This window comes from Rhea americana, unplaced genomic scaffold (assembly GCF_003343005.1).
Source record: "Rhea americana isolate MKP2758 unplaced genomic scaffold, rheAme1 scaffold_308, whole genome shotgun sequence".
NCBI classification, from domain to species: domain Eukaryota; kingdom Metazoa; phylum Chordata; class Aves; order Rheiformes; family Rheidae; genus Rhea; species Rhea americana.
Window position 1 is genome coordinate 174478 of NW_028186433.1, and position 17893 is coordinate 192370.

Genomic DNA, 17893 nt, shown 5'->3' on the forward strand with positions numbered 1-17893 from the left:
TTAAGGAAGCCCACACTTGCCATTTCTCTGCTTTAAACATTAGGCACATAGTCAGTTTTTCATCTCGAATCAGAATTAGCAAGAATAAAAAACACAGCTCTAAACTGCAGCCACTTACAGATGCTGGTGTAATGTAATACAAAAGTCTTTTCCCCATCCCCCCCACTGTTGTATTAGACTTCAATATCAGAGAGCGGCTCTAAGCGGGGCCCCTTTCCTTTGCTAAGGCACTACAATCTAGCATAACACCGTAGGGAAGTAGACTAGTTACCGCACTGTTTCTTTACTGCCAGTTCACAAACTTAAATAACGTTTTTCTGGTGCTTTGGGTGCTGTGACACTTTTTCCAAAGAAAAGCAAAGTAAATATTTACGTAAACCTATCCAAAGCATCACCCGCAAGTCCTAAAAATCTGAACTAGAGTCCTTTCTTGCTGCCCCAGTGGGCAAGGACCACGAGGACAAAGCATAATTTACGGCTAGTGCCAGACGCCAAATGATTTCCAGTCCTCCACGCTATCTCTCATAGGCAAGTCCAGGGCAGCCCCACAGCCCTAAGCAGCAGCTAGAGAAGATCTCTAACTCGCAACAGAACAGCCCAAAACGTGGTAACAGAGTTCGGTCAAGTCAGTGATGTGCACCCACTTGCTTGCTGCTTGACCATGGCTGCTCCCGACACAGGAAGAGATTCCTATTCCCTGGGAAAGCTACCCAAGGAATCGCAAGAGCACTCACGGGAGAAGTACAGGAGGAATTTCAGAAGGAGAACAGGCATCAGCACAACCTGCAGCGTACTGAGGCATCTCTGAGCAAGATGCTTTGCCCGCATTCAAAACCCCCCCCCACAGAATTTAAATGCTTTCCTGCACCAGGGACCTGACTTTACCATTACTCTACACACGTGACCAAACACACAGCGCTGGTACTCTTGTGCAAGTAACCTCCCCCTTTGCTACAAGCAACTGCAACACAAAAAAAATATATTTAAACCAATTCATCACGCTCATTCTAGGATGAAAGCCAACACTACCTTAACCGAGGTCTATGGGCAGCATCGAGTATTACACATTTAGCACCCAACCTTCCTTTCACATTCCAATCATGAGAATCAAGGCTAGAATAAAAGTTAGAAACAACTTTCTAGACATCTATTGCATCCTTAAAAGGTATACTGTGACCAAAGTTTCTTGAAAGAATGACTCTGTTTTCCTAACATCTTTCTCAAGCAGAGTTTTAATTTGCCCTCTTTTCTTAAAAAGAAAATGGACCGAGTGTGTCCTACTTACTCTGGATACCTGACTAAGCGTTTTTGAATGATTAAGTGCTCTTTACTGTTCTGTTTTAAAATGCAAAGCAAGAACATGTTCAGGATTTGCTCTTGTGTTCTCCCTTTCCCAAGGGAAAAGTCTGAGGGACACCTCTTGCAACCAACATATTGCTGCTGAGCAGTACACAATTGTAAGCAATTCAGATATAGCACAAAGATTTTCATTAATAGCTAAACACTAGAGGGTAGGCACTCTTCCCTAGGCAGCACCTACAAACACAGCTGGGAGTCAGGAACAAACAAGAAACACCATCAAAAGAATGAGCAGGTAACTGGAAAAGTCTTAAGGAGTAAAGACAGATGTATGATTGCTCTGCATAAATCAAAATAAATAAACCATGCTTTTGACCAATAGAAAAAGGTTCCTTAGTCCCAATAACATGGGATCAGTCATCTGAGTTGCAGCTCCATGAAGTCACTGCCATGAGAAATGCTATTTAATAGCCCTAGAGATACACGCTTCCTTGTAATGTCCTCACTTGAGGAATATAAGCAAGGAAAAAACTTTGAGTTTTTAAAGCTCAAACCGCTCGGTCAGCTGATGCACCAACTTTACCCCTCAAACAACATACACTGATGTAAGGAGCAGACGCGGTCTTCTTCAGCACATGGCTTTGAATGTACCGCTGACAAAAAGCACAGACTAGTGAAAAAAACCCTTTGCTACTCCAAGTCCCACAGTTCTGAAATCCAGGCAGCCTAATGTAACACAGCATGGGGAGGAGCCAACACACATGGCTGCAGAATGATTCACTGCAGCACTGAAGTGCAGAAGGTGCTCAGGTTTCCCACCAGTAAACGGGGATAATTATAAATTGTGCTTAGGCATCATGGCCATAGGCATCATAACAACCACGACTGAACATGCAACACCGCCTGACCCTTGTAAAAGATGGCATGACAAGTTAGTCACTAGAAACTTCAGTTTACTCTCAACAGCTTGAGATAACTGCCATTAAAACAATGACTTTCCAGGTTAAAAAAACCTTAAGTTTCTTTAAAAAAGACACTTTCCAATTAAACATTTTTTTCATTAGCTTTTTACAAAGTCTCATATGATACAGACTGAAGTGAGGGACTTGAAGAGACTCGATCACATACGACTTATCAGCCGATTACTACACCACCGCTCCACGTAGGTAATCAATCAGCCAAAAACAACTGTCATATTTTGATGAAACTAGTCTACAGCCAAATGCAAGACAATCCAAGAACGATGAACAGCCTGCAAAAAGCAACAATTGTAAAGATGCACATGCCACTTTAAATGCTTTCCATTTATAAGTACTAATACAGAGCTACAGAAATACTAGGATTTTGCTTATTTGCTCAAAGACGCTACGGCACCACCTTGATCACATACGCCAGAGCTCCAGCCGACAATCCTGTGCTGAGAGGAGTTCACATGTCCTGCTCCCAGTGATCTTTCATAAGCAACAGTTCTTGATCCTATCATGTTGACAAGCAGTATGTGGGTCCTTTCAAACTAGTACAGATTCTAAAGCCCCCCAAGGGCTGCTGCCTATGGTCACACTCAGCTAAGAAAGGTCAGTAAGCCTCTCTACAGCAAAGACTCCCAGCTTGCCTTAGCCATCTCAAAGCTAAAGCAAAGCTTCTGCTGCTCCTGAACTCTACCACCACAAACACTTTGGAAGCAACACGTGAGAAGCTCTTAGCTGTCAAGTAAACAATTGCATATATTATTCTGAGAGCAAATGAAATGTAATTTGGTAGTCCTTAATCCAAATAAATCCAAGAAGGCACCATGAACCTATCCTGTCTGTATACATTTCTTTCCCTATTAGCTGCATGAGAACCAGGAGTGTCTTGTTAAACCAAGCCCATATCTGGCAGGGCTTCCCCACAAAGGAGGCGTAACGAACACCTCCCTGCTTTGTTTATGCATTACACGATGGCCTGGTTATCCACCTGAAGGACAGCACCTGCTTGGGAAGCAGGTCTGCACGTCCTTTGAAAGGCCCTACCAAGTTCCAGTATGTCTCCTGCTACTGGTAGGATGCAGTTTCTCAAGACAGTGCAAAGATCAGGCTGGTCAGAACAGTACAGATGTGCTTGCAAGTCTGTCCTTGACCAGATACTGATTCTGGAATGCCATCATGCCAGAAAAACTTAAAGGTCAACTCTTATCTAAGCATGATGTAAACATTTTGTTTCTTCTTCATGCTTCCACTTGAATCCCAAAGACATTTATTGCATGCAAGCTGCAAGACACAACATCTGTAGCATAGCTCTCACTAGTCTGGAAGAAGGAACCTTGTCATAAGCCAAACAGTCCACCAGGGTCCTCAGCTGCTTACAGAAAATTTTAGGGAGCTGTCAGGTTTCAGGCTAAGCTGTAACAAGTATTTATGCTTCACACTACCATGGCAGATCGTTGACTACAGCAAGTATTTTACTAAGTAGATTGAGCTGACAACAGCTCAGATTGCCGACAGACTTCTTCCTCAACCATTTAGAGCCACCAAAAAGTACAGTCAGTGACTTCCTAAACTTACCTGGATGACCCAGATAATTTTAAAAGTAATAAAAGATAGTAAGTCTATCATCAGAGGAAATACCAAAGCAAGAAGAAGACAGAGTTATCAAACAGTTTCTTGGGGGAAAGGGCGTCCAGGAGCAACGCATACCAACGGATGTTGACTGAGGGATGAGACAGAAGTTTTGCATGGGGTTCTTAATGAATATTGTACACTCATTAAGATATTCAATCTCAGTACTGAAACAACAAATAGTCAGGATAAAAGCCTTCCCTCCAATAAGTAAATTCAGCAAGCTGCAAAATCTGGCCATACTCAAAACAACCCCTCAAAAAGCCTGCACTTTTCTACGCTCACACAAATGTCAGACAATGGTTCTGTACAACAACCAAGCCCAAGGCAGCTCTCAAGCAGAAGTTAGCTCTTCCTCTTTCCATCTCTTCACACTATTTTGAAAACGTACTCAGATGTAGGTACTAGCTCTAAAGGTTGACTTAAGGAGTTCCAGTAACAGGCATAAAAATGCCTCAATTCAGCCTCAACTTCAGTAATGCTAGACCTCATGAAGACCCAATGTCAAAGCACTCATGCCAGCAGGACAGTCAATGCTGGGAAGACTAATTACTGAATACCCACAGGCATAAACTCAAACTAGGTTTGGTGGGCCTGGCCTAGATGCCAGTATGCATGCACACCAGCTTCTGAATCTATAGACAACAGAAGGATAATTCTTTTTATTAGCTTTAAAATCACTAGCTTTTTAAGAGTACTCATGAGGTTGGGGAATTTAAAGGCATGACTAACACAAAGGGCAGAAAAGTCAGCAAAGAATTTCACGCATCATGTCTCTGAATACCACACTTCCTCTAGGGATTAAGATGAGTGGCAAACAAATTTTATTTTGTCAGACAATACGTGAAGTATAACTATGAAATCCACAATATGGGAAGTTTGATATTACTTCAGACAGCTAATTTCAGCAAACGCCTCTTCTAAAAACAAGGTACAATATACATACAATAAATCTCTTGAATATTATCAGCATTAATCCATATGAGACTGTTTTTGAAGGATGGTGAAGTTACTTAGTACAGAAAACTACAAAGGGTTCCGAGATAGTCAGGTAGGTAGGTGGGCAAGAGCAGTAAGATTTACATCACGTAGTACCTGACCAGCCACTAACATTACTTTGGACAACAAGTATGAAATTACATTAAGTTATTTCTCCACAGAGATCTGAGAGCACCCAGAATAGGCCAGACATGCTAACAGTTACACAGGGACTTAACATATTTCAAGCCTTGATTAGAAAAATGTCAGCGTTCCAGAAAGGACCACTTTTGACTGTTGCATGGTGCATTTTGTTGACAGTAGCTATACTTCGCAGACTGAGGTTTAAGTTCAATAGGTCCATCAGTGTGGAACAGATCAACTACTGATGCAAGCAAGATTTTACACAGACTGAACACAGAATATAGCCTTTTAAGAGATTTGTTCAAAATACCGTGGCAAGCACTCTTAGGGAAAATGCTTTTCTTTGGGAGAAAAATTTCCTTTGTTACTTGACCTGTCTCAAGACCTTTTCCCTTGATGATGATCTTCCTCCTCCACACAGAAATTGGCAGCTGACATTTATGCAAATAGCATCCAGTTAACACCTTAATTATGAGGCTGTTGTTGTCACTTAACGCAACTCATGCATAAGAGGAAAACTCCCAACAATAATTTCCCAGAGGTTCAAGAAGATGACACACTCACTTTACCTTTCCATTGGCACTTGGACCAAATTCTTTCTGAGATTTTTTTTTTCCACAGGTAGTTCATTTAAGGAAAAAATATTTCCTCAGTCAGGATAATGCTGTCAGCTACAAAGATTCAGACTGACCTTACTTTATATAAGTGGTTTACAACAAAGATTCCCACCGTAACAGACAAACATTTCATTTCAGCAGACAGGCCCAACATATAAGCAAGCCACTGGAGAGAACTGTTTGTAATATTTTGGGTTTGTATCTGCAGCACGCCTGAGCTGCTCAGCCAGCCAGCATTTCCAGGATTTGCCGCTCCACAACATCAACGACTCTCATGTGCTGAAAGAATTTTATCTTAAATATCACATACGCTGCCTGAACTAGGAAGTGTCCTACAAATCATACTGCACTAGTTTTAACAAATACTCCTTACTGGATCCAAGTCCATCAATAAAAGTGAAACGTTCTTGCAAGATCCAGATTTTCCATCTACCACTTTTCACCTTGCTCTCCCCCCTACCAGAAGCAAGCAAAGCATTACTGCTACTTACAGTGGTACGTGGGGTTGTTCTGGGTCTGCTTTGGTCAGTTCCTCCTCTTCAACATCAGATTCTCCTCCCGAACTGCTGTCAGTGACATCCGAGTCAAACGCCTGTTCACTGGATCTCAAGTTGGCCATACCACTGGCTGTGAATCTCTCCAGTTCTTCTGATATTGAGTCACTCTTCAGAAAGCTGCTTAGACCTTCTGAAGTAACTGTCTCACTTGCAGCTTTCCTCAAGGCTGCTTCTGCCTTTCTGGTTAACATCAGCTGGCTCCGATGCCTCAGGGGGTCCAAATTTGGAAGCTTGCTTAGAGTTTTCTCTAAGAAGCCACCCAACTGCTGCTGGATGTGTCTCTCCACCTGTTTTGCCTGCACCACCTGCAAGCGTTTCTGCAACCTGCGAGCACGGCTCTCAATGTCTGCTTGCCGTCGCAGCAATGCCCTCGTCCTCATCTCGGAGTCGAGAGCACTGTGGTGACCACCCAACAGGGAAGATTTCTGCTCCTCCAACTTACTGCTCCCAAAGTCAGAGTGACTACCAACACTGGACAACCTCATCTCTCCACTGCCACCCTCGAGCACCCGCTGTTGCTCCGTCGAATTATGGGAAGATTTGTTTGCAGTGCTATTATTGCTAAATGGGGTTGTGTGCTCTGCATCAAGGCTTCTATGTGGAAGAGTGCAATTGGTCAACCCGGTCTTCAACTCCCCCAATTCAGAACCTCCTGCATTATAGTCAACACCCTGGAGGGCAGCAGAAGGGGGAGCACACTTTCCACCATTCAGAGAACTAGAGGTTTCATGGTCTGAGTTGGTACTTTTGGCCAATTTCTTGGCCAAGCCATTTACAGGCGCTTGTGGGAGAGGCGGCTGGCTATTAGTACTCATTGGTTTTAGATTCTCCAAAGTAAATTCCAACACTGGTTGCCTCCCCAACAGATCACTTCTTTTCAAGAAGGACTGAGATAAGAGAGAGTGAGATTTAAGGACTGTCTGCTTGTTGAAGACTCCTTGCAGCTTCAGAGGCTCTTTTGAAGAAACAGATGTTACATCCGAGCAGAGATAAGAGGCCACTAGCGGCTGCAGCTTGCCCAGCTCTTCCTTCGTGGAGTTGTTTCTGAAATCTAAACTGGGATCCTCCGGAGCAATGGCTTTCCTTTTGGTGCCGTTGGCAGCCAGGAGGATGTTGTTGGCGTTGCCGTTGCTCTCGGCACTGCCAGGCGACAAGGTGGAGGACGGGGGAGCCAGCTTGAACCGGATGTGGTGAGCTTCAGCTGCTGCGTCAGTGAGAGCGGGCGCCATCGCAGCCATTCAGCACAGAGAGACGGGAAGTCCAGCCTCTCCCGGTGCCGAGGCCAGCTCCACTGCCTCTCACTGCCTCGCCAGAGGGCAGCCTGGAGGAGGGGAAGGAAGACGGAGAGAGAGTTAGACATCGGGCTTATAGGAAATAAAAAACAAACAAGAGGGGGCAAAAGCAGCGAGACTTGGCGACTCAACGCGCCTTTTGCAAAAGCCACACGCGCTCCGTGTTCGGCAGGGCGTTCCCCCCTCTGCAACCACCAGCCTCGCCCCGAGCAGAGCTATCTGGGTACCAGGCAGGTAACAAAAAAAAAAATAAATAAGTAGCAATAAATAAGCTGATCCTCAGGATTACAACTGTTATTCTCATCTTTCAGTCCATCCACCAAGCACACAAGCATACTTCCAGGCCCCCGTAAAGGTTTGTCCCTAGTCACGCCCAGCCCATTGCTCAACACCACCAGCTCATCATCTGCATCTTTAAACCCCTCGAGCTAGGCCTATAAAAGGGTTTTCAATACTTCTGCTGACAACTAGGGTGCATAAGAAATGACAAATTAGAACTAGAAATTGCAACAGAGACAGGGCTTCAGAGGAGCAGATCTCCAGATGCTGAGACTGCTAGTGGCTAAAGCAACCCAGCAATCCCACACCTATAGCAAAGCAACCCCACTGCTTCCCAGAAAGCCATGGATTTTGAGAAAGAAGCTTCCCTAATGTACATGAAATCTACTATGGCAAAAGCACATTTCAGAACAGGCCAGGTGGTTTCGTGTTAGCTATTCCAATTTCTTTTGAAACATGGATAAAGATTAACCCACTTGCCCACCATGATGGAGTTGTTCTACGTTATGACTGTAATAGTAAGTCACTGTCTTAACGAGATCAAAAAAGTTAACAGAAATAACCAAAGATATTTTACTAATGTATATTGCAACCTCTTCTTTCCTAGGTGGCAAGTTTCTGGTCACTTGTTTTCTTCACCGTGCTAGCCATTTTCAATGCCTTTTTTTTTTTTTTGTAATACATTCCCATAGCCCAAAGAATGGACTCCTGTAACAGTGCAACAGTTATTTTTGCTGAAAAAGCTATATAGTACCTTCATAAGCTATTTCAAAGTCAGTTCAATAATAAGAAATTGCCCTGGTCTCTTGTTTGATATACCAAGTCTCCAATTTCACATAAATTTGCATAAGCTTGTTGTAACTGCTCATTAACACACCCCAATGACTAAATTAATATACTGTTTTGTAGGAAAAATGAGAACTACCTGAAGTCTGAAGATGTTGAATGAGCAAAATAACATATAGTAAAGGAAAGAGTTTTGTTTCCAGCTTTGTTCAGCTGCACCACAATTGCTCCCCAGCATCAGACCAGCCACCTAATGCAACCTACAGAGCTGCTTCTAAATCTCATTTGCGTTGGCTCTCAAGAGCACTCCTGCGCCCCCCTCCATCCACGTTCTCCTCATGGACCTTCAAGGACTAGATAGAGATCAGCAACCTCCCTCCTCCTAAGCTGGAAATCAAATGTTTCTCTGAGGTCAGACCAGTAGCAAGCCAAGTAGAAATCCCAGATCTCTCAACTGCAGTTCTGGGTTCCACCTGCTTGTAATGACAGAAATAGCAGAGTTTTGGTACATGCTGACTTCTGGGAGCGTGCAAGACTAGTGGAGATGAAGCCTTTTTTCAACTAGTTCCTTAGAAAGGCACACAAAGGCCACACAACTGCACTGTCTCCCCACCACCATCCACTCCCAATAACAGGGACCACAGACAAGACATTAGAGCTCAGAAACACCAAGTATCTTTGAGATTTTTGGTTTTGAGTGGGATGGGGAGGGGGGAAAGAAGCAAGTTAGAGAAACCAAATCCACACTGCACTATGGAAAGACGACCTGCAATACAAGCACGAAGTTATTTTTCACTTTCGTTTCTATGAACATGTACGTTGGCCAGGCCTATCACCAGATCCATATTCAGACCAAGCTACAGTCTTGCTCACTCTTTTTAACAAACTCATGGTTAGCTGACACAGAGGAAGAAGACAAAGAAGAAAGTCAGAAAAGATACACTCAGAGGAATTGATGGAAGAGGAAGAAAAAAAGATTTGAAGATATTGTAACAGAAACAGAGACACTAGAGATGATTTCAGACTTTTAAGTCCCCTGTTAACAGAATTTATTTTCTAACATGCCTGTACCCTGCCCTTGCTGAAAAAGCATACTGTATACCTAAAAATTCAATGTACACTGCATTGGAAATGGCTTTCAATCATCATTTGGGGTCATAAAGACCAAACACAACCCTTAAGCAATAAAAACATGAAGATCGCAGCTCTCGCAGGGAACTTCCCACTTGAAGCAAAGACACCCTTGGGAGAGGAGGGAGGAAGAGTGTCAGAATAAAGGGCTTCCCCTCTCTCCAACCTCCTTCCAAGACCCTTCACTAATGATACACGCATACTTGGACTGTTTCAAAAGATATGCTGTTAGTTCTGCAGAAACACAGTTGTCCATCTTCCAAAGTAAAGCACTAGATCAGTGCACTATATTACGCTCGCCACCGTAACACCACAACACATTGACAGCAGCTTAAGAACTATCCAGACTAAAACAGCAGAAAAACCTATGCCTGGTATGGAACGCAATGATTCTTCATGAAACTTGCACCATATCGTAGCTGTTTAACAGCTTAGCAAGCCCGAAGAGTGCCTTTAAGTTAATTTTTAAGAAGTAAAACTGTAGATCAACTTACTTTATTAAGAGCAGAAGTATAAAACAAAAGAAAAACTTTCATACTACCTTTCCCCCTCCAGTTTAGCAAAGTCAGTTTAAAAAGAAAAACCTTATATTAAGCTGGTACAGCCCTGCTGACAGGCAGCTGTCCTAACTTCACTTTTAGTGGGACAGACAACACTTAAAATATCCTCAAAGACTGGAAATCCTCCCTTAAGAACAAAGGCTTTGTTCCTGAAGGTTAAAGATGACCTCCAAAAGTTGCTGGGTTTTTTTTTCCCTTCCCCTTCCTCCTTCTCTTCTTAAAATAGTCTTTAAAAATCATCTGTCTGTGTGGTGGACGCAACATGGTTTCTCAGATACTGAATTAGATCTCTACTGCTATAAACCAGTTTTGGAAAAAATATTAAGGAACACTTGTAAAATTTTTTGTTCCCTTTGTTTCTAGGTTTTAGTTGTTGTTAGTCTGTCACAGTATCAGTAATTTCTTCCTAACAGAGAGTTTAGGGATGTGGGGGGGTGGGGGGTGGAGCATCTCTTTCTGGGAGTGAGTAGAAAAAATATAAAAGAGGAAAAGGAAAGAATATAGACGTACTCTGAGGTTCTGAGAGTTTTGCCAATTACTCTAAAAAGGACCCGACTGTTCCAAGTCTTTTGCCTGCCCCAAAGACTCAAAACCATGGTGGCAAGTTCTCCCCAAACAGGTATCACCCATCGATACTATCAAATTAAGGTAAGCACCTGCTGGTCCCCCTTTCTGGCATTTCTTTGCCAAAGGTCTACAGCTCCAAACACTGGAGCCGATAGGCACATGATCTGCAGCAGCAACAGAGTCTATTGAAGCCCTGCTGGCAGTCAGCTGTCAGAGTAAAAGGGCAACTCAGGATTATTGCTCCAGTTCAAGGATCACAGGGTGTCTACAGTAGTGCCATCTCCAACCCTGCCCTCAGCAGCTGCAGCAGGGCACCTGGTGCACATTCCTCCTCCTAGATTTCTCAGAAACATACACAAGTAACTTCTTCTGCAAGGCCAACATGGAGTTGACAGTGTTTTAAAATAATACTCAAAATTCACATGCACATTCTTGAATTTTTACTTTAAAATTAGAGCACTGCCAAAGCAGTTCGCATTAATTAACAGAGGAAAGATGAAAGACTCTAGCAAGCAGTTAAAAACGGTGTAATCACAACTCATCTTCACTCGCTTCCTGAGTGGTGCATGCAAGGCAACCAAAGGGGAAAGCAGCTTCACCCACAATTCCACATGAACAGCACTAACATTCAGATTCTTGCAGTGTTTTCTGAACACGTAGCAAGGGAGGGGGGAAAGATGGACGAAGCTGAGGCAACGATGGGATGCTGGAAGACGTACAAGGAATGTGTCCAGTCACACCATGCTCTGGAAGAGCTATCAGGTGGCAAAACCCCCGGAAACCAATCCTTTCACTATACTGACTTATGCGGCACTGCTAAAACCTAGTTTTACAACTAGACACTTAAAGAAAAACTGGGTTTCCAAGCTCAGCAATGTGGTGCAATGCCTCAGAAAATAAGCCAAAGACAAATGTGGAAAGTTCTGCTTTCTAAAGGCACCATGACAACACATGGAGCAACTGGGCACCTATGTTTTTTGTAATGTTCATGGGAAAATCAGAGAGAGAACTGCAAGTCCTGGAAACAGGTATCAATAAACTCTCTTTTGCCCACCCTATCTAAACTTTCAAAGTATTTCCAGCTTTCTTCCAAAAGGGTCTTCAGATCCTTCTACTAGCATGTCTCTCAGCACAAAAAATAGGAGTCAAATCACAATTGCTCTTCTCTCAAATTGCTGAGGCTTTTAGCTGTCTGGCTAAGTTATCCTTGCCTTCAATCCCTCCCAGCACCACTCAGCAGCAGCACTCTTTTTTTTCGATACCACATGCACCTTGTATAAATTTATATTCCCTGAATTACAATTTAAACCCTTGACGTTCGTATCCAAAAATTCCTCCGCACACTGTTTAGTTTCATCACGTGCCAAACCACATTCGGATTACTCTTCATAGTTGTTTCGAGACCTCCTTACTTTTCCAGATCTCCTCCTACAAAGCGCTTGTCCAAACCCACTTGGGCACATTTCCCCTTTTCCACGGGCTTGCACTAGAAACGAAGATAGAGTTTACACGTGATCAGAGACTGAATATCCCAGCACGCACGCGAATAACTTCAGCTCCACGTCTTACACTCAAGCCTCCTTTTGCCTGACTACGTGACCACCTGCAAACTCCTTGATCTCATATGCTACGTCCTACCTAAAGCACAGTTTTTTCGAGAGCAGCTGACCGCCTTCTCGGGCTAGGATGCATGTTTGAAGGTGCTGTTGAATGAACAGCAGTGAAGGATAACCCACCCTGAAGGAAGTGAACATTATACCAATACCCACTTCCCCTCTCTTCCCCCGCCAACAGATTACAATGCAGCCAAATCTTGAATCCATGTGGTTACAAACAGACTTTAGAAAAAGCTTGCTAGAATAAAATCCCTATATCCTTTATTTCACAACTGAAATGTATCATCTAAGCTTTTGAACTCAGCAGTCAAAGAACTTAAAACGCAGGTACCCGATATACAAGCTAAAACTCTGAGCCTTAAAAATACTTTCCTGATGCAAAAAGGCACATCTACTAGAAATCACACATATTAGAGATAATAATTCTCTACCTGCCTGTTGTATCACCTTTCAGTGTTTTATAGTTGTAAGACAGATGTTTACCAATTCAGAGGGGTACACATTAAAAGCAACTCTCAAAGCTTTAATTAAGAAAATGTGACAAATACAGGATGACAAACTTATTGATAAGCCAGCTACCATATGCAGTTTGGCAGACAATGCACTTAACTGACCTACATTTGGGAAACAGGCATTTTTTTAATATTAAATTTTAAAAAATGTTAAGAACATACATAAGGATCACAGATTTTTAAAATACATGCACGACTGTCTTCCACATATATTAACACAAAAGACTTGCACCTAATCTCTCTGGAAAAATAAAAATTTTAACACTAAGAGTCTCCCAGGAGGTGGTATTCCTATTCTGGAGCCATTAACGAGGATATCGTGGAACTCCACGTTCACAGCCTTTGTTTCCAAACGGAAGCACTCCTTATTAGAATAGAGGCTGTCCATTCCCATTTGCAGGCCAATAAAACAGCAGGGTCTTTCGGTCAACTTTAGAAACAGAAATCTATGGGTCTATATTATACCTTAACCCGAATCTCCGTGTTTCCATTTTCTTCAAGTGCAATTTTTTGTTACATCTGTGAATTCCTATTGGATATAAATAAAACTAATCAATTGCATAATTTGAGGTACAGAAGCTTTATCAATATCATGTCAGAAAGTGAAACAAAAACTGTAGAGCAAGATTAATTATTATTTCCCTAATCAAAAGTCTGGAAAGTCTAATAATTACAAGCAAGAATGCCTTCACTTGGTAAATGAAGTAGTTGGAGGAAAAAATAAAATAAAATTTAATAACCATTGCTTTTAAGTTATTCTTCAGAACAAAGTTACAGTTTGCAGTCAAATAAAAAGAAGTGTGCTTTAAAAAACAACAATGGGACATTTGCAGAAAGAAGCAGCCTGACAAAATACTAACAAAGACAAAAACAAGCTTTAATTGTGAAATCCATGTCTCTTCCCCCCCCCATCCAGTATCAGAGAGGATTTTTTTTGTTGTTGTTTTTCTTTCGCATAACCTGGGCAAGTTGCCCAGGAAATATGAAAACCTGAACTCAGGACTCAGACAGCAAGTTAAACAAAAAACAGTGTAGTTCCTTAATTTTAAAGACATATTTTCATTCACCTGGTACTATTATACAAACCCTTGCTCAAAAGCATACAAAAACTACTGCCAAAATTTTTAACCCCAAGTAGATGACATTACCTTAATACTTCATATTTCAAAACACTGCATGAAAATTATCACTATAAAAAGCTTTTTAGAGTGCCTCATGTTAATCATCCATCTCCTCAAAAGGAAATAACAGAACACAGAGGATCAGAATCAAGTATCTCCAGTCACTAGATCCCTGCCCAGCCCAGCTGACCAGTCTCCAGCAGAGTTTAAATACCTTATTTTGAATGGAGTTTATAATACAGTTCTCCAAGATGTGTACATTCAGCTAACTGCAGATCTCAGCTTTTTTGCTTCTCAAGACCTCACAGGAAAAACAGCAATCCACAAAGACTGTCGTGGCAGCAACTAAAAACAAGACAATACAGCCTGCAGAACAGGGATACTTGTTTATTAGGATGTCCAACCACGTACCACAGGCTCCTTTTACGGGCCTGCGATGCAGCATGGACTCAGCTTGCCATTTCTCATTTAGTGCAAGACAACTCAATCATAACCTTTCCCATCATATCCTCCATCACCACTGACCTCGACAGAAAGTTACAAAGATTTCAGAGAGGATTTGTAAGGTTGGATAGAGCTGAAAATCTTTGAGGTCTACCTTCTCCAGGCCTCAGACAAGTTAACAGGAGTTCTCAATACAGAGGCAGACATTTCAGTTAAAAAGTTTTATATAACTTAAGTTTCTTAACATTTCCCTTTCCACTACCTCTACAAAAAGATAAGTTTGCAGCAAAAGACCTGACTAAAGAGCAGACAAAGATGTGGTCTGTTCACTCTGACAGCTACTCCCATTTCCTCTCCTTAGATGCAATTCTGCTATCATTTTTCCTTGTTTATACAATAAACAGTACAGTTTCACCATTAATTCAGATGCTGCGCTGTCAGAAACCTGCTCTTCATCATTAAGTCTCTGTGACTATTAAAATATCCCCTTCCAGTGTTTGTCTCATTCTCTAAGCGGAGTTATAGCTTGGCAATCATCTGGTTCACAAAAACACACAAGACAAAAACAAAACAACACAACACAACCCACCTCAAAACGCACACACTTGTTTCCTAACTTTCTTTGGAACCCAAACAGTAACACCACCCTCCTCTAAAAACACCAGTCTGAACTCAGACTGAAGAGGACATAAACAGAGTATAATGGAATTATGTTTATTGAAGTACTGCATCACCAGGACTTTTGCTGATTTGAGTATGACAACTCCTTGCCCATCTGAGAAGAAACAGAAAGCCTTTATTCTAATTTAAACGGTTTGTTATACAAAACCGCATCCTCGAAGACACAGCTAACCTGCTATTTACAAAGCTGGAAAGGAGTCTCAAATCAAGCAGCATTCTGAAGTGTTTTTTGCTTTTCATTCCAGATAGACATTGTATTCCTGGAAGTTATGAGCAGGGACATGGTATTTATAAAATGCAGCAACGGAAACAGTGCTTCTCAGATCACCTGCCATTCTCACTGTCTAAATGTTAAGAGGCTCTTTTTATTAAAAACTATAAACACTTTGAACATGAAGGCATACGTGCAGAAGTTACACATTATTAGGTCTAATCAGTGTGTGATCCAACAGAGACATTTCCACTAAATTAAATTCCCATTACATATAAGTTGCCCCACCTGTTTCACACAGTCTGGTTTAAAAAACAGAAAAAATGGGTGCTGTTAAATGCAGAGAGGAAGAGACATCACTGAACTTGCATTCAAAAATTAGTTCCAGAAAATATTAAGGCCCTCCCATCAGAAAAGGAAAGTGATATGAAGTTTTTGGTTTAGCTGAGGTGGAGGGTGCAAGTCAAAATACATTCTCCTCTCCCCACCTCCCCGAGCCTTTACACTTTTTCTGTACTGCTAGGACTTCAGAAGTCTTCAGGCCTTATCTTCAGTTCACTACGTATTAACTCTTGTCCTCCCTGGAAAAATCTTCTGAGGTTCCTAAGGACACACACCACACACTGAGTAGAAAAAGGGTGGAGTGCAGAAACTCCAGAGACATTCTTTGTTCAGTGTTCATTAGATAATGGCAGTTGCGTTCACAAAAACACAGTTATAAACATGGCAAAAGGAAGTGCCTTTGGTCAAAGAACTGCTCAGTTTTCCCCCCTGACTTTCGTGATGTCAGAATTTCACTAGTTCTCCAGTTACCATATGATCTCTGAAGACAGATGAGACTTGAATATCGGGGGGGGGGGGGGGAAGGATGAAGAAAATAAACACACGGCCACATCTGTCTGGTCATCTGCTGCTTTATCATTTATGAAGAGGCAACGCAAGTCATTCTCATTGCTAAATCATTACAAATCAGCTATAACAGTATCATAACCAAGTTCCACAATTAACTGTACTTGCAGCATATCAAGCCATTAAGCCCTACACAGCTGTGCTACCTTGGCAGTATGGTTATAAAAAACATGCCCTCCCTCCCACACCAAAAACACACTGCCCGGATCTCCAACAATAGCCAACAGCAAACACGCAGGGAAGAATAAGCAAGCTTCCCGGTATCCTCTTCCAGGCTCAAGCGATCTGCGGCTCCAGGGCTTCCCCAGGTTTTACAGCCCCTGTATCAACTCAGCTTCAATTTTCCCTTGACTAATTTCAAAGAAACATTGACTTCTCAATTAGGGGGGAAAAAAAAAGTGTGGTTAAAATCAATTAAATGGCATCGCTATTCCATCTGGGCATGAAAATGCAAGAGGAAGAATGCACTAAAGCAAGAGAGACTTAAAGGTTCCTCCATGAAAACAAAGACTATAAAAAGGACAAATGCGGTTTAAAGAGAAAACGCGCATACGCAACCCTGTAACTGAATTCATAACCATGGTGGTGGTTTAGTCACACACACACAAACTCGTAACACCTCAACTGCTCCTCCCCCCAATGCGTTTAACATTCACATCGGCAACAGGACAGTATCACAGCTGAAGCACTCCCCTACTTTCATAATGCTAACTCCGAGAAACAGGCTTTTACCTTGTCTTATTTTTAGATGCACAAATCACACTGTATGCAACACATGACATGAGGTAACTGCTAGCACAGGACTGGCCCAAAACACTTCAGAATATAATGGTCAGTAGAAAAAAAAGAAAAAAAAAAAAGGCAAGCAGTTCCTCCCATATCCTGGCTAGTTTTATTGAGAACTACAGTTTGACATTCAAGCACATTTTACGTAACAGCCAATAATCTATACTGCCTATGTTTTGATCCACCTGTACACAAATTTAACTAGCAAAAAGATTATATTTCAATGCATTAGGGTCTGCCCTTTTTGTAGAAAAAAATAACCTTAGTTTTTATTGAATTTGTCTGCTGCATTTTTTTCTTTGACAAGATCTTCACTTGCATCCAAAGCAGCCAAATTTCTCTGCAACCAGCACCAAAAGATGCTAATCCCACGAGGAAAGCAAACACACTTAATGATCACTAGAAGTGTTTAAGCATAGCTGTGCTCCTTACGTTTGTTTTGAAGAAAAAAATAATAATTTTGGATTGGCAGGAATGTTTTTACAAATCAGCAGCTGGGAAGTCAATAGACGAAAACGGTTTAGCAGATCAAACCCGTATGGAAAAATTAAACTACGCTGTATCCCAAGAGAAAGGGAAAGCACAGTGACACATCCGCAGGTCACCCAGTGACAGCATTTCGAGCTGTAAGCACCCACTAGACAACACGACTGCCACAGAGCCCACTACATAATATTTTCCATGCCGGATTTTGGGATCGAGGAGTATGATGGGGCAAGTTTCTTGCATGCACGCGTTTTGCAAGATTGAGGTTATGCAATTTTTTTTTTCTGTTTACTTTTAAAACTTCGCGTGTGCCCCTCAAC

General features: G+C 42.0%; 1 protein-coding gene across 3 annotated transcripts in view; it reads right to left on the reverse strand.

Moving 5' to 3' along the window:
• Positions 1 to 17893, reverse strand: part of KANSL1 (KAT8 regulatory NSL complex subunit 1) — a 104714-nt gene that overhangs the window by 76609 nt on the left and 10212 nt on the right. For all 3 annotated transcript variants that reach the window (XM_085309928.1, XM_085309927.1, XM_085309929.1), the window contains exon 2: positions 6127 to 7513. In XM_085309928.1, the coding sequence (XP_085166054.1) occupies positions 6127 to 7430 (1304 nt within the window). In that variant the 5' untranslated portion in view covers positions 7431 to 7513. The remainder of the gene's footprint in view (positions 1 to 6126; positions 7514 to 17893) is intronic.